The following is a 26,214-nucleotide window of genomic DNA, read 5'->3' on the forward strand; positions in this document are numbered from 1 at the left end:
CGATGTATATACACTGCATAAGGAAAAAAATCCAGATCATCTATATAAAGCAATATTTTATTGACAACTGTTGCATGATCATATCGGACTATTACATCCCTACTTTACACAAGAGCTTCTGTTTTTTTTTTTTTTTTTTTTTTTTTTTTTAAATAGGCATTGGTTGTTTGATAAAAACTTTGAACAAAATGTTAGTGTGGAAAAAAAAAAACTAAATAGTGTTCATTCATCATTGTAACAAATGAATTATAATCATATAACTACAAAGTACAGAACCATACCTGTAATCATCTCGTCAAAAACTAGATTAGTGGTGCTTAGAAGAAAAACATTCCTTTGCCTACTTGTGCCATTTGGGGTCAGTGTGTGTGTATTGCTTCCACTGCTGTTGAAAGTCACCTGTATTTTTTTTGAAGTCCTGGGCTGTTTACCTGGACCTGTCAATCAATCGGCCACACTCGCTGACTCTGGAGCATCTTTGTTTCTTTGCTGCTGAAGTGAAGTGAAGGGAGTCCTTTGGTGGTTTAGGATCGTTCTTTGCATACCACACATAGCGAAACAACAACTTCAAAGAATGAAAACCAAAACTGCTGTCCCTTCTGAGTCATCGAGGACTTCCACCTTATTTAGAGGTTTATCTTTAGTCAGGGGAAAGGACCAAAGAAAGTTGCATATTGTTTATATACGCGGTAAACGTTAGTACAACTCTGTGTGTTGAGCGGGGGCTTAGTAGGGGGGGAAAAAATGTTTTTTTGTATCTAACATTTATCTTTTTGAAATGCGTCTTTCCACCCACTTTGCCGTTCACTGGCACTCTCAGAGCAAAGGTCCCACACAGGGAGATTGGTCCAGCTACCTCAGGTTATTCAGTTTTAATATGGCTCGGGTTTGATGCAATTTCCCTCTTTTTCTCATCCCCAGCATTATTGCAGCAGTTCAGAGGGGTCAAAGAAAAGAGGCACAGGCCCTAGGTGCCACTGTCTGTCACGCTGGAAGAGTCTGGAGACACTGCTGTTGGGGTTGATGACTGATCCGTGCTCTGGGATGGGGAGCCGCCTTTAGGCCAGTGGAGTTGACTCACTCTCTGATGCAGTTCATCCAGTTCGGCTGGCAGGGGGATCCCCAGCTCCTGGTGGAGCGACAGAGCTTTAAACCAGTCCTCCAGCTTCTGGAAAGGTGGGCTGAGGGAGAAGGGAGGGCACACATAGGGGTTTAAGGTTAAAACTAAACTGACGAGGTGGAGAGAAAACATGAGGAAGCAATTTGGCAGCAGAGGCGTGCCCCTGCAGGCAGGTCGAGATGCCATCTGTTTTTGGAAGTTGTTTTTCTCCCCTACTGCTTCTACAGACTCTTGAGCTCAAATAACTGGCTGCTGGATATTATCTCATCCAGGTGAAGGCAGACACCAGGGGCGTTTCTAGGATTTGAGGACATTGGAGTATTAGCCTGAACCTTATTGAATAGACTTGGAAAAACATATTATTAAATGTATTTATGTTGCCAGTAGTAGTACAATTCTGAGGTACTTGAGTATTTCCATATTATGCTACATTATACTTCCACTCCACTACATCTCAGAGGTAAATATTGTACTTTTTACTCCACTAAATTTTACAGCTTTAGTTACTTTGTATTAATAATCCAAATCTGCAAAGTATTATCAACCTATTTATTTTACATTAAAGTATTGCCATTTTTACTTAAATAAAAGAAAGAGTACTTCTTCCACCCATTGTATGTTAACATTAGTTTATTGTAATATAGTACCTCTTCATCATCTCAAATCTGTCTGTCTCCTGTGACTTTAACAGTGGTTTTTTTTTAATTATAAAACTATAGTTTTTACCTAAAGTAAAATGATTTTTACATTGATTCTGTAAATTTTTGAAGCGCCAACGTGAGGTTTGTAAAAGAAAACAAAACGACACCTACACTCATGATGAAGAGATATGCACTACATAGTTAATACATACTACACAGGCTGTTATGGTACAGAGACTCGGGCACATTCACACACACATCATTTTTTGTTGAGCTTCACAGTCTTAATGGTGGTCTCTTTCTGTTTCTCACACTCACACCAACTGTGTGCATGCCAAGTAGTGTACAGTAGATTGACAGCTTGAATGACATACAGAGAACCCAAACCCCTTTTTTTGAGCTCCGGGGCTATTCAAACATTCAGGGCTGTAGCGACGGATCCCAGACATAACAACGCCTGGAACATACATTTGGCCATTTGATTGAGGGATAAATACAATTCTCTCTTGACTTCGCCTTGTTCAGGTTATTTAGAGGCTCTTCTACTGCTTTTCATTATAAATAAAGTGTAAGCCATTTTCTATTACAATAACAGCAGGTGAGCAGGTGCTCACCGGTTGTCTGGTGTGATGTCACAGCAGGCCACGGCCAGTGGAAAGAAAGCTGCTGGACAGTCCTCAGGGAGGAACTTCTCCACAAACTTTCCAACATTCAGGCCAAAGTCCAAAGTCCTGGGGAGGCACTCAGGGTCTGCACTGACTTTTCCGATGATCTGGATCATAAGACAGAGGAGGAGGTAAGCATCAATCCATTTAATAAGTAGACACGCACTTTAGAAATATCACGGTTAATAAATTACAAGCCAAATCATGTTTCAGCACGCAGCGGTCTAAAACTCCTAACAACATAATTGCTTTCTAGCTATGTCGAGACTTGAATGTTGTTTGTCAATTCAATGTTTTGACAATGTTGTGTTGTCATGATCTGATAATACAGATGTGAGGAGAAGCCTGTTTAACAAACTACACGTAGTGTTTTCCTGGAAGCTCCCACATCCAGGATTTAAGAATTAACTGCCAGAAGGCATTGCAATAAGAAACTATGCTATCAGAAAATCAAAGCAGATAATGCAACACTCCTGCACTAAGTGCAACCTGCACAATTGGTTTATTTGCATTTAGCATACATTTTAGCATATTATAGTTGGTTTTCCCAACCTGTATATATTCAAATATTTGTTCTTTTATCTTATTTTATTCCTATTATTATTTAATGTATATATGTATGTATGTATGTATGTATGTATGTATGTATGTATGTATGTATGTTTTACTAGTATCTCATTTATATTTATATTCTGTGTTGTGCGACTGATTCACTTGTACTGCTGTAACACCATCATTTCCCATTTTTCTTGGGATCACTATCTATCTACCAATCAATCAATCTATCTCTCTATCTCGCTATCTATCATCAGCATGTTCTTACCTCACAGAGTACAATTCCAAAGGAGAAAATGTCCACTTTCTCATCATAGCGTTTACCTGAAATAACATTAAGTAAAAGGATAAAGTAATTGTACTCATTGACGCACAAAAGGAATTATCATCTGTAAATCAAGTTGGCACTTCTTTTATGTCTGACCATTTAGCATCTCTGGAGCCATCCAGTAAGGGTTTCCCACAACAGTGTAGCGCTTCTTTCGGTCAATGCGTCTTAACACTCTCTTCTTAGTGGTTGGTTTATCAGGTGGAGGCTTCACTTTGTCCTCAACTATGAGTCGGGACAGTCCAAAGTCCGCCACGACCACAGTGTTGTCCTGTTGAAGGATGACACTTTGAACTTGGTGTACGGTAAAGAGCCATTTCACTTCAAAAATGAATATGTTTCAGGTATATCTATGCAAAAGTGGATCGGACGACCAAATGTAAACAGACAGGATTTTTTGTTTGTTGAAGAAGAAATTCTCTCTAATGTCAAGGAATCTGCTAAAACAATGCAATATTGTCTTAAGTTCACGTTAAACTTTAACAACTATTCTGGTCTATATAAACACAACAAATCACAGGGCTGGGAACTACTTTTACTCACAAATGAATGCACACCAACCTTTACTCCGTTCATAAAATGTAAAAATCGTTCCTACCCTCTATTGTTATTGTTCAGATTTTAACGACGCGTAATAGCTGGTAAGATGCCATGTCACCTACCAGTTTAACCAGGCAGTTGTGAGAATTAAGGTCTCTGTGGATGATGCTCATTGAGTGAAGGTAGGCCTGAAACAAAGGAGGAAAGAAGGGTAAGATTCATGTGGGCTAGAAAATTCACTTTTATATAGTAAACCTTGTCAGCACTATCCACACATCCTAATCCTCCCCCTGTGCCGTGGAGCACATTTACTTACATTTGAGCAACCAAAGACTTCCTTAATAGTAACGTCTTTACAAGAAGCCAACTCACCATGCCAGAAGCGATGCTCTTTGCAAAGCTCACCCTTTGCTCCCATGGAAACTGATCCTGTTAGTCCCGAGTAAAGACAAAAAAGACAAGCGAGAGAAATGAATAGAAGCTCCCTCAGGGGCCATAATGCATAACAGAGTAATAAATAAATAAATAAATATTTTTCACCAAGGTAGAGATAGGAAAACAGTATTTAACATGAGCAGTAGACAAGATTAACCCTAAAAACTGGCCCTCCCCCACATACAACAACTCTCTCTCCTCGTTGGACCATTCACTAAACTGAACTGCTTCTGAAAAACAGTCAGCTGTGAAAGGAGGGGACCAAAGCTCTTCAAAGTTCACCTGGGAACACTTTCTACTAATTTTCTCTTTCATCGACTTGGCCAGTTGACATGCCAGCCAGCCGACTAAAGAGCCGAGAGCTTACTGTCAATGCAGAGTTTACTTCAGGGCAGCCCCCTTCAACACAACTCTGAGCTGCACACAGCTCTTTTTGTGGCCACTGAAGGCTCTTTAGTGCTGCACTGGGAAGGACGAGAGGAAGAGGTTAAGTGAATTAACCAGTTGAACTCACCGTGTCTCTGATGAAATCCTTCAGCGTGCCTCCCTCGATAAACTCAGTTATCAGATTAAGCCTCTTGTCCTTGTATAGCACACCAATGAACTTTAAAACGTGGGGATGTTCGAGGCATCGCATTACTTTGACCTGAAGATGAGGCAGAAACAGAGATAGAGCTTAAAAAAAAAGTCTACCAATACAACTGCAAGATGATAATCTCTTATCGGTTCCCAAAAATGTATTCCAAGAAAAAAAAAAAACTTTAAATACAATAAAAATCTGACTGCTTTTCTTCCCACAAGACAGTGGCAAATCCCTTAAACTAACAAGGTACAAAGAGGTAATTCCAGTAACATGTGGCGGGATTTCAGTTGTGAGTATAATAAATCAAAGCTCCATGCAGAAGAAGACGACCGTTCAGCACTGCTGCAGGTAGACCACATGGACAAAACACACACACCAGGGCTGATAAAACATGTGGCTTTGCAATTACTAAAAAACATTTTACTATTTAATATTTATTATTGTGTGTTAACGTGTGTCTTTAACGTTTCCTCTTATCACTTGCTGCTGCAACAGTGTGAATTTCCCCATTGTGGGATTAAAAAAGTATTTTGAATTTTGAACTTTTGTCTGTGATGAAACGCGGGCGTCCTGCTGCAGATCACCAACCTCTTTTAGGAAAGTCTTCTGGGTCTCCTCATCACAACGGATCAGCTCCTTCATCACCATCACCTCTCCTGTGGCTTTATGAGTCACCTGTTAGTGGGACAAAAGCAACGTTTGTATTACTTGAATCCGAGGATCCTAAAAAAAAAAAAAGGCCTTAATGGTAGAAGTCAAATACAGGCTGGAGAATTCTTGCAAGTTGGAGGCTGACCTTGATAGCCTGTCCGAAGAAACCTTTTCCTAAGATCTCCCCGTGTATGAGGTCACACGGTCGGAAGATACGATGAGAGCAGCTACTGGAGGATCTCAAGGATTCAGAGCGGCCAATGTGTTGTGAAATAAAAGGCATCTCTTTAGGGGAATTTGGCCCGGGGGACTTACATATGCTGTTACTGCGCCTGGAATACAGAGAATATGGTTCATTTTAAATTTTAAAAAAAGTACTTAAATCTTGTTCATAAAAGACCCACGATGTGTAAGCTGTGTGGATTTAGGCTGCTCCGATATACCTCAAAGACCTCCTTTTTAGTGTGCTGTTTTCAACCTCATTGGTTCTCTCCAGGACCGCGTCAGAAGGGGAGGACAGACGCATGCGGGAGGTGGCTGGGACTCCCAGCCGGGTTCTTGGTGATCCCAGCCTGAGCCGGTCTAAACGCTGCCTGATTGGGTCATACTCTATCAGTAGCTGCAGCGTTTGACTGGTGCGGTGAACAAGATCATCCACCTAAACAAGCAAACAAATGTTAGGTGTGAAGGAGTTTTAAATGATTAGTTCCTGGGGAGATATTACACTACACTTTCCACAATTTCAAGCCATATGAAAAAATCTTTGAACTGAATATCTAATCATACCAATAATGTTTATTCTAATTTACTTATGTTTTTCTTTCATATTTGTTAGTTTATGAGATGGTAGAATCATAAATCCTTTTAAAAGTATGCCATCTGCTGGAAATAATGATTTCACTTAGAGCAAACAGCTGCCTATCAGCTGTCAAACAACCTGTTGGTATGAATCACTTTAAATATAATTTAACAGCAGCCTCAGAAATGATCACACAATTGAATCAACACATTTAAAAAACAATTTCAACAAAAACTGATTATAACCATCATGAAGGTAGAATTGGTTGCAGGGCTGTTGTATTAAGTCACATCACTTTTAGCTAGGTGCACCTAATACACTGGTAACCGATTGTATTTCTACTACAAAAGCAAAGAGCAGAAGACTTCGATTAGTTCACAGGACTTGACTTTGAAACAGATTAACAGTCAAAACTGATTAAAGCAACATCCTAGCAGCAAATGTAACCTTTGAGGTTGGTGTACTAGGCGCAGTCATTTCACATACTGTCCTCTCCCAGCTGAAGAATGTTTAAATGATGGAATGTGAGGAATGACAAAAATTACATTTCAATGTGTTGTATGCATAATAAAGAACGTAGGTCTGCAAATTGCACTCAAGTAATGGACGTGCCCTAAGCATAAACACTATTTTGACGAATTGCAGATCACATATCACTCCATGAGTATCAGAGATGTGTGCGAGGAATGAACCCACCTCCTCCTGCATCAATGTCCCAACAGGAAGGCCATTAATCTCCAGGATCCTGTCCCCAACATGGATGGCATTTCGAACCTCTGGACTAATAAGCATCCCTCTGACTCTGAAACAAATAAGTACGCACACCTACATGTGAGTGTTAGCACTATAGATTTAAAGACAACTGGGACACACTAGTTACATCATGTCAATCAACAACCTTTCTTGCAGGGACACGCATTCACACAGTGCCCTGCTATTTATCAAACCTGTGATCTGTTTTACATTACTCATGCTGCCACAGCAGAAGAGCAAAATAGATACGATGGTGAGCCTCCATCAGGTCCCACTTACTCTTTAACTTGAACACTTGCTGAGCCGTTGACGTCCCTCAACACTGTGACGGAAAAGCCCCTCTTGCCGTTGGCTGCAGAGGGCATGGAGATGAGCGTCACTGTGTGGGGCAGGGAGTCTAGGACGGAGTCGTGTGAGCGCTTTTCCAACATGGGTGTAAGAACAACCTGTTTGTAGCACTTTCCGCTGCACACAAGCAGAAAGGGGGGTGAATCACTACATGTGTGGACATGTGCTTGTTGTTAAGTTACTTTCAATGGCGTAAAACTGAAGCGGTCATGGAATAATAACCGACTAATAACTAACAGTGGCTGAAAATTAACTTAGGAACCCTGTTTTTCTTCATAGTCCAGCTTTGGAATAAAAAAACTCAAATGTTAACTGAAAAGAAACACACATTTAGAAGAGTAAGAAGAGTGAAGATGCCACAATGGATTGCAATTAAATGCCTCCATATGACAATATGGTTTCTGTAACAAGCACAAACTAGAACTCCTCTAAAAGGATGTTCACATTCAGTAACACTACTACTTACAACCTACACTTTGACATTATATAATTAGCGTACATATTGAGACTGGTGTTTAAAGAATGTTAACCCACATAGAAACCTGCCAGCTGCACGTGTTCCCAACTCCTTTCAAAGCTAAATCTATATTACAGAAAGCTTTCAAAAGGATTGTGCAGGTGTCTTACCAGTAGAGTTTGGATCGTTCGACTAAGGCGTAGGTATCCCTGTCCTCAAGCACCACCTTGCAGCTCAGACACACGAAGCACTCTGGGTGATACTTGTGTTCTCCGGCCACCTGGAAACACAAACCAAATGGGTTGATCTTCAAAACGCTGTGAGACTTGAAGCAGCCACGAGTAACGTGCTGATGGGGAGGCTGCCGTCCTGTTCTGCTACGCTTTGCTTGTCAGAGATGAGTGTTGTGCTGCGGTTGCTTTCTGCCCTCCTCCCGCTGTGAGCAATGACCCCGTCGTAACACCTGTTTCGCTCTCACGCTGTCTGGAATCTCCTATGATGTCACCTACCTTTACACAGGTCTGACGTTCTCACTTTCAACTACCTGAAACGATCTCACAATCATGTGCTGACTCATTTAATTCACCTGATTTCCCTTTCTGAAAGTTAGGTGACATGTTTTACATCTCTCTCTCTCATGCAAGATGAGATAATGTGTCTGCCCTTCAGCAAACAGGTAATCTAGTTATCCACATACCTCAGTACAGAAAATGTTGATTTCAGGTTCAATTATGATTGTTAAGCCAACATTATAATTGTGACTCTACACATGCACATGAGTGATGTGGAGGAAAAATCAGCTTACCAACACTGGTTAAAATCATAATTACGGGAGGATTTTCTTCACTAGAGATTGTAATGGCATCGAGTTAGGAATTATTTCAAAACACAGGATGTGTCCCAATTCCATATGACATACTAAGAGTATACAGTATTTTCTTTATGATCTACAGTATCTGCAGGTAGTACACAAGACAATAATTCACTTTCATACTAAAAGGAAATTATAGAACACGTCCACCGTTGTCAATTAAACTGCATTTATAATTATAATAATTCCTGTTTCAAAACCCTTCATAACTTGTATTAATCTTTTCCAGCTGTGAGCAACTCCTCCATTTTCCAAACATAATGTCCATCAGCAGCACAAACAATGTTATATTGACTATTTTGAGTATTCGTGTCACTTTTTATGGTGTGAATACACAAATACTAAAAACCTGCTTATTTTTAGAATGTAGTATGGATGTGGGACACATCTAAAGAATAACTGTTTAGTTTTATGCAATTTTAAAATATTGAAAGTTGAAACCAAGTTTTTTTTCTCTGAGTCAGTGCATGTAAAGGAGTCACCGCTGCAGAGATTAGAGTGATGTCAGCCAAATCGTTGTGACATGTCAGGAGTCTGTCTGTAACTCCCTAGCTTTAAGCCAAGAGCGGAACCACCGCGGCCAACCACAGTCACAACCGGCCTCGGGCTTCAACAGCAACACACACCCACATCCAAATTTAGCAAAACAAAATCAAAGTGAAGAACAATTAAGTGGGTCTCACTTGGGAGATAGGACACTGGACGGCAAAAGCAGAGAAATGACATCAAATGTTTGACAAAAAGAGTGCCTTATAATCCCACAACCATCTTCAGTACAAAAACAATAGTGTTCTGGACTTGAATGCCTAACAAGCAGCAGCAGCTCTGCATGACCCTCCTCTGCTGATGGCCCACACAGATTCTCTTTCTGGCTGAGAGGCTGCGGTGCCAAATCATCTCTGCCAAAAACACTTGGCTTCGCTGGCTGATGAAGCAGGATGCCAATACTAAATAGAAGAGTCCTTTGTGCGTGTTGCTTGGTGGCAAAAAGAAAAACTTCAGTCTGGCTCCATGTTCGACAAGTGACCGAGGTTGGGACCAGCAAGAGCTGCTGCCACCTGAATTTCATGTTTCAGCTTGTAAATGCTAAATGTAAGTGGGCTTGCGTGTGGATTCAATCCAACATAGGCCAGTTTCCCTGGTTCCAGATTTGACTTTTACAGTTTTTTCTTGCTTACTTTAAATCTACCATGACTTAGTGCATACTAGTTCAATTAAAAGATATGGTTTCAAGGTGCACTGGCCTCTACATATGATTGAATCCCATTTTCTTATTTCCAGTTACATTAGAAACTTCATAAATATATTGCTCATCAAATTAAACATTTAATTTAGATTGTGGTTAATATCTACAGAGCCACCTCACCACAGAGGACTGAACATGGTGCGTTCATGTTGGAGCATCTTCTCTCAATCCTCTGTGTACTTGGTGAAGTGAACTGAGGAGAACTTCTGTACAGAGAAGGAAGAGTGTGCTCTTCCTCATTCTTCATCCCCCCCCCCCCAATTGACACCCATTGACATGCTCCATTGGCATTCTGGTATTATATAAATAGGAGGAAATTGTTATTACACGATCGTGGCAAAGCAGACTTTAAAAGCCTGGCACATGTAGCAGCAGTCCAATAGTTCTGAACCGGGGTTGCCCTTTATTATACTGCAGCCTCACCCAATCACAAACCAACAAAGGCTTACAGCCTGGAAGTTTGTGATGTTCACTATACACCAGGAGAAGAAAAAAACTTAAATAGAAGTAAATTGCAGACAACTCTGGTCATTTTTTTGGTTTTTAAAAAAATTACCCAATAGGGTGTAGGAACAAGTTAACATTAAAAGACCACTTCAGCAATTTAGCATAGCACTTCTATAAAAGAGGCAATTGGTCATAGTCTAAGATAGTCAAAGACATCAAAGTTATCCTGCCTTTAAGTTCCTTGTACAATTTCAAATACCCTGGTTTCCTACACTTCTCTTCCTATGCTTCATTGCGCCTTTTTGTTCCATCCTCGCTGCATGGCGAATGCCCACGTCTTTCATACACCACACCCTGAGCAGACTTACCATGGCAGGTCCAGTCATGAGCAGAGAGCAGCCATGACAGAGCTCTCCAAACTTCTCCCAGTAGTGTTTGCGACAGTACAGCTTGGCTTCCTTCTCATAGTACCAGTTAGTCAAGTGGTCACAGCACACAGAACACCTGAGGGAGCAAAAACAGTCTTGGTCAGATGAACAGAGGAAAAAGGATGAAGAGAGAGAGAGAGCTGAAGAGATGAGGGCTTTCAGTGGGGGACTTTTTCAGCATGAAAGCAATCCCCTTCAAGGTGGATATGACCGAGACTTAAAAGGCTGGCATATTATTTCAAAGACCGGTTCATAATTTCAAAAGGTATGTGTTGATCTGAAAAATCCTTCCGGTGCACAAATTCCACTGCCTTCACATGACAGTACTTTGTGTCTCACACAGGTTAACGTGATCAACTTGCACGTTAAACAAGACAGTAGCGCTGCAACACAATCATTTTCATTAATAATTAATCTGTAGCACGTCTTGTCTACTATAAAATACATCAAGTTTAAGAAGCTCTAACCAAGGAATGTGTAGCATTTTATTTGATTTCACAGATACAGTCCCATTCCAAATAAACATCAATTATTTGTTTTGTTTTTCAATTTACTAACTGTCAGATAAATGAAGTGATTGGTATAAATAATATTTCATCACCATAAGACAGACTTAGGTAAGAGCTGAGCATCACACAAACACTAAGAATAAAACAGAAAAGAGAGGGGAAAAGGGACTTAGGACGTTTGTAAGAGTTAAACATTTGAACCATCACCCAAACCAGGTAACCTATCTGTAACGCTTTTCAAAACTCATTCCTTATATTACATACCAGCGAATGGTATGAAATAGTCAAAGAGAGCTTGTGAAGAAATCATAAATCACACCACTGAAAAACACTCTCCTCTCCGAGGTTGGACGGGAAAGGAGCAATAGCTGGGGGCATGTTCCCAACGGCGACAACGTTCTTTTCTCTGAGTTTAAGAAGGTGAAGGGCACAGTAAATACCTCATTCCTGAGATGTGCTGGCTCTTACATGTATGAGGTTATTTGTGCAGTGGTATAGTGTAGGAAAAACAGAAAGCATGTTTTTCTTACGACCCTTTGGATTAGCCTCTGCACACTACCATCAAGGCTGCCAAACACTTTCCCATTTTCCAGCGTCCTGATAGGATCCAGTCATTTGAGGGAAAAGCTGCAATAACACTTTGACAACAAACTCTAAAACAATCACTATAGGGACAAAGTCCTCCGATCATCTGGTTGTTTATAGTGCAGCTTTTGCTTACTTCACAAACTTCTCATTGTGAATGTTCTTATCTATGTCAATGTCAATAATAAAAAGGATTTCTTAACCTTGTGCTCAAAGTGCAAACTGTATAACCGATATTGATCATGTGATGTATATTGATCTGCATATTTTCAGTCACTATCTACTGTCTTATTCAGGTGCAATGCTACAAAATGAACTGTTCAAAAAAGAAAAAGGTAAATATTGAGACTTTTTTTTTATACTTAATTCCATTTTAGTGCATAATAAAAACTGACTTGTTCCAAGCTGTCATCCAAGAAGATACTTGGTGGATTACAGGGACAATTTTGGCTCGGACTTCAGGACAAAACGTTCCCTCAAGAGTAAGGAATGCTAAAGTTGCTCGAAGACTGTATAGCACCCGAAAGCTATGAACAAGCTGCACTGGTTATGAAAAATGGTGGCAGCAGGTTCAACTGGCAGAATACAATCAATCATAAATTTCTCTGTCAGAGATTAAGTTAATGTTGCTGCATTCAGACTTTGTGAATTCTTCGACTGTTTCTGAACCTTGACAGATGCTGAAAGAGACAATACATGATGTGTGTCACTTCAGTCTGGACGTTGTTTTGCAATTGAACGGGAGTGCAAAACTGTGCACAGGACTAATGTCACCTGAACCCCAGATTAAAATCAAAAGTAGCATAGTAGGCGTGACGCAAAACACAGGTTGCTTTCAAGATCGACTGCAAAATAAACTCAACTGACTGTAACGACTTCCTGATTAACAACTATATCTAATTCACGGCTATGGTTTTACCCAACGAGACTGGGAGAGTTCTGCTAATGCTTTTGCCTTTCTGGAAACTCTTCCCTGAATGGTCACATGCCTATGTCTATGAGAATATTAACATGATCATATGTATGTTTTATGCCATTTAAAGTATGCAAGATTAAATGAAATGTCAGAAATATTACTTTTTCCTGGGAATGTGGTTTTTATGCATTTCAAGTGATGCATTGCTGGCAGCAGCTCTCAGCTGAGCCTCATGCATCACGTTAATCACTGCACTGCAGGTATAGTTGATCCAGGCTTATTGACTTTGGCAAAGATTCGAGATATTTCAAAGTTTTCTGGCATTAGCTAAGAAGGAACCGTTTTGTAGAGGGAAGACCACATGTCTGTCTCTTGTGGGAGGGGGAGAGGGGGGGAGAACAAGTTGTCTTTTTACATCATGTGGCATCCATGTTAATGCCCTTACATAAGATAATGATAATGTGTGGAAACAGTTTTTTTTTCTGAGATGGACCCAACAAATACTAAGAATGAACACAAGGTCACTTGACTCCAGCCTGATTCATCCCACTCTGACATGATAAGGGGAAGCAGAGGTGAAAGTTTGCGGAGGTAAAGATTGCATGAGTAATGGTAGCTGTGCTGCTGTGGCAACAGCTGCTCTAAAGGACACTCATCTGATTTGTGTGCGTCTGTGTTTGAACGATGTCAAACACTCTACGTGCAGAATTACACAAGATTGTAGTTTCTGTTTATGAAACTATTTAAATAAGACCAATACATAATTTGCTAAAAATTCTACAGAACAAAACAGCCAAACCTACTACTCTAGTCTTAACAACTACTCAAAGCGCTTTTACATTATACAGGAACCATTCACCATTCACACACATTCATACACTGTGGCCGAGGCTGCCGTACAAGGTGCCACCTGCTCATCAGATAACACACACATTCACACTCAGGGTTCAGTGTTTTGCCCAAGGACACTTCGACATGGGACTGCAGGCCAGGGATTGAACCACCAACCTTCCAATTGCCAGGCAAACGCTCTACGATTGAGCCACAGACGCCCAATGAATGTGTGTGAATGGGAGAATGAGAGGCAAATTTTTAAGCACTTTGTCCGGTAAGGTAGAAAAGCGCTGTAAGATGCTGACCATTTATTCAATATTTTAACTCTAAACTATAGCCATCGGTATGTGCCCCAAAAAATATGGTATTGGTCAAGCTACAGCATACACAACAGGATTAGTAGCAGTATGCCTGGTGATACCAAGGCACCTATTTGGTCTAATCAAATAAAAGATATGCACACACAAAAAAAAAAAAAAAAAAGATTGCAGTAATCAAACTGGTGACATTCCATATCTGTCCAGGTGTGGCAGGAAAAACAAAACCTACAGCTTGATCGCCCTACTCGGAACAAAAAACAATTCTAGACAAACCAGCTGGTAACCTATAATTATTGCCCATTATGTCCCTGTAAGTGGTGTAAGAGTGCTTATAAAAACACCTGACTTCCCTTTAGACAGCCTGGTGGTGAACAGAGGGGCGTCCAGACTCAGGTGGTTCTTCAATGAACAATGCAATGGCCCTGCCTACACAAAACACTACAAAGTAAACATTACTCATTTCCTTAAATCCACATTCCGGCTGGAGTGTATTCCTTTGTTGGATTATGAAGTGGAAATAGTAGATGTGGCCTTGAAGACCAAAAGAGGGAGTGTTTCATTTATATTTGGATGGTTATCATTGGGTGTGTGACTGTTGTCCTCAAGAAACCTTGTTTCTCCATTCATATCACAAGGACAGGGATTTGTTCATGTTATTAGGCTCAGGTTGCATGTCTTAATACACGGCTTTGTTGAATACTTGATTCTGATCAGTCAATTCCAACATTTTACTGTTTGTTATTACTCAATAGCAAACAGTACTATGCATTACAGACCGTTGCTATGACTTTATTGAAACATGAGGTGCAAGAAAGGTGGCACCAAAATGTGAAGGAAGCAATTAAAAAGATCCATTTTCTCAAAATGTAGTTGTGGATTCTATTGTGGATGCATGTTCACACACAAATCTGTTTATTATGTGTATTTGCAATTTCATATTTTACTGCCTAAAAATTAATTGAGAATAAAACAAAGTAGAAATATTTTTTGTAGCCAAGTATGCTGATAATATTTGCAGCTCTATACAGTTGCAGTGAAGCACAAGATTGGAATGAAAAGACAGCTTCTTCTGGGGAAAGAAACATGGATTCTTCCGTCAGTGTCTGAGACGGCGGACCCACACCTCTGAATCGCTGTCTAGGAATGCAGAGCACAGCAAAAGTGGAGTGTGCCGTTATCTATAGGCCTCAACAACACTTCCAGGTTTACTGGTTCATGAGTGATGTTAGCTAGCTTGTAAGAATGTTACACAAGGTGGAGGTACATAAAAAGGGAAGAGTGGCAGAGAGGGAGGACAATAGACAACAGGAAAACCACAGGGAGTATCACATTAACAAAAGACAATTTACTTTATTTTGCTGTACAATTTAACAAGTCTTTAACCTAATTGTGAGTGGTGATTAGTGTGTCTGATTCCTACAGGGCAGAGAAATCTCAACCCTTATGATGAAAAAGACAATTTTGAACTACGGCTGCACTGATTTGACTCCTCAGTCACAATGCCGATACCTGGGCTTTGGGTATTGGCAGATACAGAGTACCAATATGGTACCGGTTTTTGATACCTTTTTTATTATTAAGCTATATGCTTCACTGTGTGGATGTGACTTTCACTCTTTTAATGTGTGTTTAAGGCAACACCAGGCTTGACTTAACATCCCTTTCCTAACTTTGTGAAACAAAATGTAAGGAATAAATACATAGAAAATATTTTTTCTTTTTTTTTTCTTTTTTAAATAATGAATCGTGCACCAGCAACTTTGTAGAAATTATTCAAAATTACAAGTGGGACTCTTTTAAATACAGCAAACATTCGTCTAAACTTCAACAGGAATTCATTAAATTGTGCAGGTGTCTGGTCCCTCACCTTGTGTCTGTCTGTGTACGTGTTTGTGTCGTTTTGTCTTCCCTCCTTTCTATTAACTATCTTTTTTGCTCCTGCGACGTGCTCCCAGCCTCAATGTATTGTTTTTTATTGTTTATCACCGTTTGGAATTTTGAAATGTATAAAAAATAAACAAAAGAATTTCAGATAAAAAACGTAAATAGGAATAAAATTATTCCATAAATTAAATCCATTTAATCGTGATTAAGCCTAACTAGCTCCCTCAGCTATGTGGTCTACCAGCACACTGCTGACACATTGTGAAGTATGCACATGTGTAATCTGGTGCAAACATAGAATTGAATAAATGTGCCCCATTGTCATCAATACCTCCAGGTATTTGAGTCAGTATTGGCCCAATATTATTTTTAAGTATTGGATAGATGCATCCCTATTCTGAATCCACAGTTTAAAAGGGACAAAGTATTGACTGTCAATACTGCAGTTTGTCTTTCCACACAAGTACAACAATATTATATATGCATGTTTGTCTAAAAGTGAGGGAGTATAACAGTACAAAAGGGAGGGAGAGGATCAATGCTCAATAACACAGCTGTGTCAGGACTGTGTGCTGCTGGATGTTGGCTCAAAACTTTTCAGTTTTCTTCAAGTTTCTTTCAGAAACAGACAACACAATCATAATTAAATGCATTCTATTCTTGATGCTTTATGGACATAGACTCCAGTCATAAAAACCAAAGGATTTTTGGATATACTCTACATTATGTGGCTTGTGCTGTGCTCCAATAAGCCACATTCACAGATTTAGGCACAGACTTCTTTATTATCTGATTTATAATGTTAGTATCAAATAAGGCACGGTGACTATTGAACTCTTTGCATTAAAATTAACTCAGCGATCCTGCAGCTAATTTCAAACCTCGCATGACAGCTTTGGAAAGCTATTGTTTGATCAACATATGTCAGTTTAAAAAAAATAATCTGAGCCAATTTATCTCACATGAGAACAAGTGAATGTTACTTTTAACTAAAGGAAAACTCTATAAGTGATATATCACGTTGGCATGTACAGTATGCTGGCGTCTAGCCACAGGTTCACTGCCCCACAGGAGGTATCTCACTATGGGGAAGTGACCTGTGAAAACCTGAGTGCTCCAGTGTGGCAATCATTAAGCCTCAAAGCAGGGGCAGAGAGTCTAGGCAAAGTCCTCCATCATAGTAGGACCTTTTAAGTTACTAATCTGTATATAAGACCCTGGACCATCCCCATACAGAGGTGTGTCAGCTGTGACAGTACCAGGGAATCCTACATGGTGCATTTTGTGCATAGAGGCACAAAAACAATGGCTAATTGTTAAAAAAACAGTTCTAGGAGGCCCATGTTGAGGCTACAAGACAGAAGCTTCTGGGATTATCCACAAGGCCATTTGTAAGTACACCCAAACAGAGAAAGCAGTGAGCAGGTTCACCACCAGAAAAAAATAAAACAATTGTGTCCAATGTCAATAATACTGTTTTCCCTCTTCTTTCCATAAAAACAAAGAATTCACTTATCAGACTTTCACTAACCAAAGTGAGCTTATTACAGTACACAGAGTACTTGCAGGCGTGTTTGAAATGAACTGCAACACTTACTGAAAGCATGCGTTGTGCCAGGTGTCCTGGAGGACTTTTAAGTGAAACGAGTCTTGAATTTCTCCTCCACATCCCGCACAGAAACAATGATCTGTATCTGTAAAAAAATAATAATAAAAGAATTAAATACAAATACGACAAGGTATTAACTTAAGACCCGAGTAGCATTTTATGCTTACAATTCTGAATCAATAGGTAAAAGTGCCCTGCTATTTTAGGGAAAGTGAGTAAACAACAGGTATGTTCGATTTAACATTGAAACTGCACAAAAACAAAAGCTTTAAACTAGCAACAGTGTATCAACTCACCGTGTAAAACGATGAGACCACAACATTATTTCTAAACGAGAACACTATAACCTCTACCTCAGTATAAAGTTCCAACCTGAGATATTCCTCACCTTCTGTTTCCTCCATCTACTTTCCGAGTGTCGTCGATTTTTCAAATCGTTTTACAAACTTTTCATACTGGAGCAGGAGAGCTGCGATGCGCCGCTTCCAAGTTTCATTCCTCCTCGTCGTTCACCCACAACGGACAGAACTCCAAACTCTGAAGTCCTCGGGGGGGAAAAATGCACAAATCCCTTTAATTCTCCACAGAAAGTTGTAAAAAAAAAAGTGACCACACTCCGGACTGAGCTCCTTTCTTGCCGCTGGCAGGACAACTGACGTAATGCAGTCTTCAAATTCCTTTACGGAGAGCGGAAGGGCTCAACTTCAGCACCTGGAAGCAGGAGAGAGCGGAGGGTGGCCCCAAATAAGAAAGAAACAACAGTGGCGCCATCTAGTGCCAACAGGAACACTGCACACCTTCCTCCCCACACTGCATTCATTTTCAATACTCGGTGTCGTTAATCCCCGGTCATCATGTTATCATCTGTTAACGCGCGAACATCTTGCACATGCGCAGAACGGATCGTGCAGGCAGGACAGATCGTGTACCGACACTTGGGTTCAATGTTACGCGTTATGTTATGTTATTTTCAATAACATACAGAGGAACTCACTTTAAAGTGAATAGATGTAACAATTTAAAGTTTCTAAAGCTCTGTCATTTTTCATGCAATGGTCTTAAATGACCTGTAACAGCAAACGAGACTAGCAGGGAAAAAAACGCTTTTTTATATAGTTTTTACATAGGCCCATCGACCGGTCTCTAACCTATAGCCGGTGCAGTAACGTAATGATTTGCGGCACGTTAGACGGCGCTACAGTAGCCTAACACATTCTGATGGGTCACACATTTCTTTGATACACCATAATGAACTGGTACAACCTTGACTTGAGCTATATGCAATATGTTGATAGTTTAGTTATAGTATGTGCAATAAAAGCCAAGCAAGAATATCGTGAACACTTTTTTGACACAATTCAAAATAATTTAGCAAATCATCAAATAGTACAACCAATTAAAACAGATTGAACATTGGGCTAGGGACCCCTGGGGTCCTGGCTCCCTGGTGCAGTTGCTCGTTTTGACCACTTTGTAATTCACGCTTGACGTTAATTATCCGAAAACCATTGTACGCAGATGCACCCGGATGATTGAAAGATGATTAGGCCACATGTGAAAAATGTTTTTGAGCTCTGCTTTTAAATCATAATATTTAGAATGAATACATCTTAGAATTCTGAAAATAATATATTCTGAGAATAAAGTTTGGATAACGTTATGAACATATCAATTCCACAGAGTGCTGTGGTTGAAGGGTTGGTAGTGCTAACCCAACCAGAACAATCATACCTCACCACTGTGAAAAGTGCCACATTATGTCCAGAATTAACATATTTGTTGTCTCCAAGGCAAACATGGGACATTTTGGAAGTTCATTCTTGTGACACATCTGTCCACATGGCCAACTGAATCCAAGGTTTTAAGCAACAAGGCTTTTATTTTGAAAAGAGGTGTGCGTACTCGCTTGACACTATTGAAAAAGGACATTTGCAATTATGTTACATTACACAAGACGGAGTTGGCCAAACAGGGAACAAACGCGGTGAACGTGTGTTATGCATAGGGTCATGTAGGCGATCCTTACTGCAATTAAAAGCGCATAATAGGATATTATTAAACAGCATTAAGCACACGTTCATGAAGTTCATTGTGGATCTGAGTAACCTTAGAGCACCACAGAGAGTTTTCACCTGAGGATAATTTACTAGGGTTTATCAATCGTAATCGATGCACTGGTTTGGACTAAATTTAACGTGATTTGTTATTTTTCGGATGTATGTTAGTCTACAGTGCAGTGTACACTGTCAACTGTGATAACAAAAAAACGTTGCTTAATTATCGCCAAGCCACAATGGAGGTCAGTGCCGAAAATGTCAAGATAACCCCTGAAGAGAAGGATTATGCTTTGAGACCCTTAGACATTAACGCGATATCCGAGAAGAAGACCTTGGGTGCAGAGACTCAGAGACCCACATGGAGTGGGCGGCTGGAGTTCATCTTGGCATCGGTGGGGTACGCGGTGGGACTGGGCAACATCTGGAGGTTCCCCTACCTGTGCTACAGCAGCGGTGGAGGTAGGAAGTCAAGGAAGTTGGTTGTAGGTAATAACCTTGGCCTGCAAGGGATGGACTAGAGAGAAATGCAAGTGTATATAGTGAAATCACCTTCTATTTTGCATAGGCTGCGTGAGAGTGTTATACAACAAATCCAGAGGTGTTTCTAATATTCTGCCATAATGTAGTCCAGCACTTCACTACTTTTAACTATGACCTAATTAATAAACATGTAGGCTAGTTTAATTTACAAATTTCTGACAATGTCACCAAAAACAGTACACATTTAAAAAAAAAAGTAGAATCTATGGCTGAGCTGTTTGTATTAATGTGTAATAGAGTATACAGGTGTACCTAATAAAATGGCCATTCAGTGTATCATAAATACAGTAATTCACCAAATTATGATTATGTAATAACAATATGTCGAAGAACATCCTGCTGCCTTTTGCTGTCATTCCCCTTCTCTCTCATCCTTGAATACCTATCCACTGTCTCTATGTAATAAAGGGAAATGAGCCCAAAAATAATCTTAAAAAAGATTTATTAAACATGAGCTTTTAAAACTTAAGGTATATTTTGAGTATCACGTATATTTACAAGTGACATTTTCAATGCAGGATTTTTACTTGTAATGGAGTTATACTGTATACTTTAACGTGTCGTGTTCTGTTTGTATTTTTGTCTTAACCCTTGTGTTGTCTTCACTTTCGGGACCCTCTCGTATCCCTCGGGTGAAATTCACCCCTGACTTATTTTGGTTTTTATAAAGAATTCTGAGATAACATTTTACTTTATAATCTATTAACAAATATTGTCTTTTTCACAATTTCAAACAATTGAGATAACATATATGTTTAGGGAATGCATCAGTCTCTACTAGCAGACAATTAAAAATGGAAGTGTGATTCTTTTTTTGTCATAAGATTATAATTCATGTTAAAAATCCACTATGGAAAAAACATAAGTGGTCATATACAGAATAATTTTCTGAATTGAGGCAGGAATACATGTTTATTACAGAAAATAAGGTAAGGTTATTGATTTAACGGTAGATAAAAAATGTAACTTGTACCATTTTTCTTCTTGTACAAATTTGAAATGGGTTAATTTGAAAAATTGAAGTGTGATTCTTTTTTAACAATGACACAGCGGTTACCATATTGCACAAGGCACCATCATATATAATCAGGAGCTTGTCAGCCACCCACTGTTTTGTTGTGTTCTTCTGATTCAGGTGCCTTCATGATCCCTTATCTCACCATGGTGCTCCTGTGTGGCATGCCTCTGGTCTTCATGGAGTTTTCTATTGGGCAGTACACTCGTCTAGGGCCAGTGCATGCTCTCGCTAAAATCTGTCCCTTGTTGAAAGGTAAGCGACTCTCCATGCCAGAGGCTCCTCTCATGTGACAGGGATGGACATCTGATGATCATTTTTACATTTTGAAAGAAACAATGTTTTTTCTGTTTGTTGTAAATATGCATGCAAAGTCTGCACATGCACAGACCTTTTAACCATATGTCTGGGAATTAAAATTCCTGCATCTACATTGAGAGTGCTAGCTTTAATATTTTTAAAAAAGAATAAGAAAAAAAAAAGTATGCACACAAAGAGCTCCACGTTTTTGAACTTGATTTTCATAGAGAGGACAAGTCCTCAGATTTATGAATGTGTAAACAAAACAGTCCTATCGACTAATCCAGATTGTTTACTTAGCGGTGGACACATTTCCATGTATTTTAATAAATCCAACAGCAAGGGAAAATATTATATAATATATATTATATTCTGACACCACATGAATGCAGCACAAATGTTATGCAAAATGTTCACAAAGGTGAAAAATATGTTGTGTATCTGCCCTGGGATTCAGATCTGCTAGGTAGGTTCCTCTACCAAGTTTCTTTAAAAATCAGGGCCGTAGTTTTCCCAATCCTTCTGACAAACAATCAAATAAAGAAACCAACAAACAGACAAACTCCTTATATACCTTCTTGTATAGTGTGCCCCACCAAACAGGCCAATCCTCTGATCTGCTAAAGTTCTCCTTGTCTTTATGTATGAAGCCCTTCGCTTCAATTGAGAGGAGTTTAAAGTTGGTATGTCCTGCACAGCATGAATTACAGCAAATTATAAGACACTTACAGGGGACTGTGTTATTTTAGGTTTGCAATTGAGGTCAGGTTTTTGGTCCTGATTGTGTTTCTAGTTGTTTGGATATCCCAGAAACAAAAAACAGATTTTACTGACATTTTGTGAAAATTAGGCCATGTGTCAAGAAGCTATTGCATTTTTTTTTTTACTGCAAAAACGGGTATTTAAAAAAAATTGATTTTTTTATTTCTTAACATTGCAAAATAGGTCATTCAAAAAAAACATTTTCACAAATTCCTACACTTAATTAAATGAAATTGTCTGTCACCCCAAGTTTATCTGTGTATGTATATTCAATGCAGATCTGCATCCATATCCAGACTAAATATTTTAACATTTTCTGTTATTTAAATGATCACTTTAAAGGACTGTGCGACATCGTTGGAGTGCTTACCATTTTCTTTTCTTTTTAAAATGTGATTTTCTGTCTGGATTGTTTTCACATAGATGGATGGGAACTTGTCAAGTTAACATTTCAAACACTGCTGTATTGTTTTAACCTCTTTATCTTGAGACATTTAAATATATATCAGTAAGAAAGAAATGAATATCCTGAAATGTGCTTTATCTGAATGATAATGAAATCACATATGGGTCATTTATGTCTGTATCAGTTCTTAAAACAAATTTTTAACTTCAGGAAAATGATGTGAATCAATATAATAGGTAGTTTATTTTAAAAGCAGTGCTTGAAATCCTACACGCCAGGAGGTATTTGCAAAATTGTAAATCAAACATGATGAATGAAGTGAAATGTGTGGACCCAGAAAGCACTGGCAGTCACCCAGCAGATAAACAAGAGCCCAGTCATCAACTATCTGCACTTTGACTGAATTGAAAATGCTGTGTGTTTTGTTCTAACTTCAAATGTTTTTCCATAGTTTTCTTATCTCTTTAAAGACAGAGATTATCTACCCGGTCAAAACGTATGGGTCCTTCACTTGATTTATCGCTCATTTCTTCCTGGTTAATGCTCTGTGCTAAACAAGGGCCAAAAGCAGGTAGTTTTTTCTGTATGTTCTTTTGAATGATTTCTGTGATATATCTATGATCCGTGATGTCCACAAATATCTTTCACAAATCAACAAGTCTAATTTACTGCAGCATGCTTAATCACAGCATATACATGCATGATTTTAATTGCTTGTCTGCCACTGCTTTCTTTATGGTCTGATTTGTCCCAGTGAGGGCATCTGGGGGACAGGTAAGGCATAACATGGTAATACACTTATAAAGATGAAACCCCTTCTGGAGCTCAGAAGGGGTTTCCTTTGGTTCTTGTTATGATGACACAGAACTGTTTTTTCAACTGCCCTCCTTCCATTTAACCAGATAGTCACACTGGATCCAAAAGGAGCATGGCATTCCAGTCCATAACGAGTAGAAATATATGTTTTCAGGAGGCAAAAGTTTTTATATACTGCTAAAAAACTGGGAGTCATTTCCTTCAAAGACAGTGTGGCCATCATTGTTATTCTCAAATGACAAAGGTAAACATAGGCAGCAATAATAACACAATTGCAAAAGATCAAGATTAGGAATTTTGAAGTTTTAGATGTGCTAACTTGCTTTCTTGCTGAGAGGTACTGTAGGTGAGACGATCGGTGCTACACTAACATGAGAGAGTAGTATTGTTCTTCTCATCTTACTCTCAGTAACTCAGGGAACAAACATATTTCCCCAAATGTTGAACTATTGCAAGAAATAATATCAACAGCTAAGAACCACAGGTGTTCAAATGTTGGCCACAACTGACCAGAGATTGACCCTTAATTCTGGCTCTTCACTGTTGTCTATCTTTATGTGAGATGTAGGCTGTATCCATAACTTTAATTCAGGGTCCATATCATTTTCATTTCACTTCAGAATAAGGCGTAAAAGATGAAAGTTTTTACAGTGTAGGCTACAAGTTCTTGCTCACAGATGGCATATTTTCTGTGGACTCGTCTCTCACTGTGTGTCCTCCCTCCCTACATGTCACTCTGCAGGTGTTGGTCTGGCCACAGTGGTTATTTCTTTTGTGTTCTCCACGTACTACAATGTGCTCATCACCTGGTCACTTTTCTATTTCTTCAACTCATTCGGAGCGACCCTCCCCTGGAATTCTTGTAACAACACCTGGAATGCTGTTGGAAACTGTTCCAGTGGTTTCCCTGGCAACACTACCCACCTGCAGTCTCCCAGCCAACAGTTCTTTGAGTAAGAATAGTACTGCAGAAATATACTCTATCTATATATTTACACTTTTTATGGCACTACTCCAGCAGTTCTTTTCATGTTTATACATTTACCGGAAGAAGCAGCCGTCATTAAAATCATGTGGTGTTATTCTTAAAGGCTCTGAAAACCTTTTTTTCTTAATTAGCCTATCTTCTTACAATGAAGTGATGCAGGTCTAACATTAACACACTTTTCTGTCTTTATTTAAAAAAAGTAGTGTCATATACTTTACACATATGTACACCAATCAGCTTTTAACAACATGTGAATGAACAATAGGGCGGCAGGAAAAATTGATACAGCATAGCTTCACAATATTTTCAGTGGCAATACTGTATTGATACATAGATGCCAAGTATCAATCATTTATGATATAAGTGTTGATAAGTTTGTCTGCTTGGCAATCCCATTTTGCAGCAATACAACTGAAGTGAGATGAACAAACAGAGAAATGTATTTATTTAGATAAAACAGATGTTGACAAAGTTTCCTATTGGGGACATCATTTGAAATTGGGGACACTTTTTAAAAAGGTAACAAAATGCTATAAATTGCAGAATATTGCAATATCTTTAAAATCGGAATAATATCATATCATCACGACGTAAGTATCGTGATGATATTGTATTGTGACGCCTCTGGTTAATGAACATTTGTTGTAAGTTGTACGGTTGTCTGTGAATTAAATCTGACCAAACCTTACCCACACAGTCTTGATTAGACAGATTAGCTGAGCTTTGATTGTAAATCTCTTAATACATATACCTAAGTATGTTTTCGTTTTCGTAAAGTTTAGATTTTCAGGGGTTTTGAGGATATAATATTGGTAATCATTTGCTATTTGTATTTACACGCGTCTTTTTCCCTTTTTTTACAGTCACAGACTTCTGCAGAAAACCAGTGGTATTGAAGATGTTGGTGGTGTTCGCTGGGAACTTTTTGGCTATCTCATTTTAGCCTGGGTCATTGTGTATTTATGCATATTTAAAGGAGTCAAATCCACTGGAAAGGTAAGAAGATGTTTTTATTCATATAGGAGATTATGCTTAATGTTGTCTAATTGTTTTAAAACCTTCTGTCCTGACATTTTGTCACAGTAACTGTTTGGTTTAAAGTTTATAGTCCGTCTTCTCTTAGTCATTTTTTTCTCAAATTGACATCTAAAATAATAAGTTTGTAACTCTGTGTTTGTACCATACACTTTTCATGCACCATATTCTACATAACGTGTCATTTCTTTTGCAAGTGGGATACTTGTTGCTGGCCCAGGAAGTAGATATATATTGTGTAAAACACACAAGACTGGCTTCAGATGCAAAATAAACATGTTTTCCCCAGCCAACTCAGAATCAGGACAGAAAACGAGAAAAAGAAGAGCTTTGAAATTGGGTATCTTTGCAACATGCATGTTTTTTTTTTAAATACAGTTTTATGATAAACTGTACGGTAAAACGTTGTAAACTGATTTGATAAGATAACCTTGGGATATTTTCTTGACCAACCATAAAAAAAATCATCCGCACCGGTGGGGCAGTAGCTCAACTGTTGCAACCCCAGCTACACAACAAACCCAAACATTAATTGTGGGAATGCTGTTGTACAGCATTCCAACTATTGTTATTCGGTTCTTTATTGTGGGAATGTTGTTTTTCAAAATGTGTCTCCTCCTACATTTTTTTCACCTAGAGACGTGATTCAAACTTTAAACCATTCGGGGTGTGCTCAGTGTTTTGATAAATTTTACAGTTTTTGTTATCGCTATTCAATCAGGTTACCTTTAGCAATTCAGCTATTGAGCATTTTTCAACTATTCTCACTAC

General features: G+C 39.0%; 2 protein-coding genes across 4 annotated transcripts in view; one reads left to right on the forward strand and one right to left on the reverse strand.

Moving 5' to 3' along the window:
- Positions 1-150: 150 nt before the first annotated feature.
- On the reverse strand, positions 151-18,226 carry limk2 (LIM domain kinase 2). The gene is made up of 16 exons (XM_034871084.1): positions 17,913-18,226; positions 17,513-17,609; positions 10,808-10,943; positions 8,046-8,155; positions 7,350-7,535; positions 7,014-7,119; positions 5,962-6,176; positions 5,664-5,850; positions 5,456-5,542; positions 4,799-4,930; positions 4,222-4,278; positions 3,972-4,037; positions 3,406-3,580; positions 3,250-3,305; positions 2,376-2,533; positions 151-1,181 (listed from the first exon to the last, which is right to left on the reverse strand). Exons 1-16 carry the CDS (start codon positions 17,926-17,928, stop codon positions 968-970), a joined length of 1,998 nt encoding a protein of 665 aa, XP_034726975.1. The 5' UTR covers positions 17,929-18,226; the 3' UTR covers positions 151-967.
- A 1,222-nt stretch (positions 18,227-19,448) lies between these two features.
- The window catches only part of si:ch211-225b11.1 (uncharacterized protein LOC561694 homolog), a 29,176-nt gene continuing 22,410 nt past the window's right edge, over positions 19,449-26,214 (forward strand). Inside the window, exons 1-4 of one of the 3 annotated variants that reach the window (XM_034872196.1) lie at positions 19,449-20,040; positions 21,257-21,391; positions 24,163-24,373; positions 25,272-25,404. In XM_034872196.1, coding sequence (XP_034728087.1) covers positions 19,743-20,040; positions 21,257-21,391; positions 24,163-24,373; positions 25,272-25,404 — 777 coding nt within the window. In that variant the 5' untranslated portion in view covers positions 19,449-19,742. Of the gene's footprint in view, positions 20,041-21,256; positions 21,392-22,790; positions 23,176-24,162; positions 24,374-25,271; positions 25,405-26,214 lie in introns of those variants that run through there. The other 2 variants (XM_034872195.1, XM_034872197.1) reach the window with 2 other exon arrangements.

This window comes from Etheostoma cragini, chromosome 5 (genome assembly GCF_013103735.1).
Source record: "Etheostoma cragini isolate CJK2018 chromosome 5, CSU_Ecrag_1.0, whole genome shotgun sequence".
NCBI classification, from domain to species: domain Eukaryota; kingdom Metazoa; phylum Chordata; class Actinopteri; order Perciformes; family Percidae; genus Etheostoma; species Etheostoma cragini.

Coding starts and splice junctions, on each gene's coding strand:
- limk2 (XM_034871084.1), bottom strand. Junction 8,156..10,807: donor TCATGACTGGACCTGCCATG/GTAAGTCTGCTC, acceptor TTGTGTTTCCAG/GTGGCCGGAGAACACAAGTA. Junction 5,543..5,663: donor TCTTCGGACAGGCTATCAAG/GTCAGCCTCCAA, acceptor TCCCACTAACAG/GTGACTCATAAAGCCACAGG.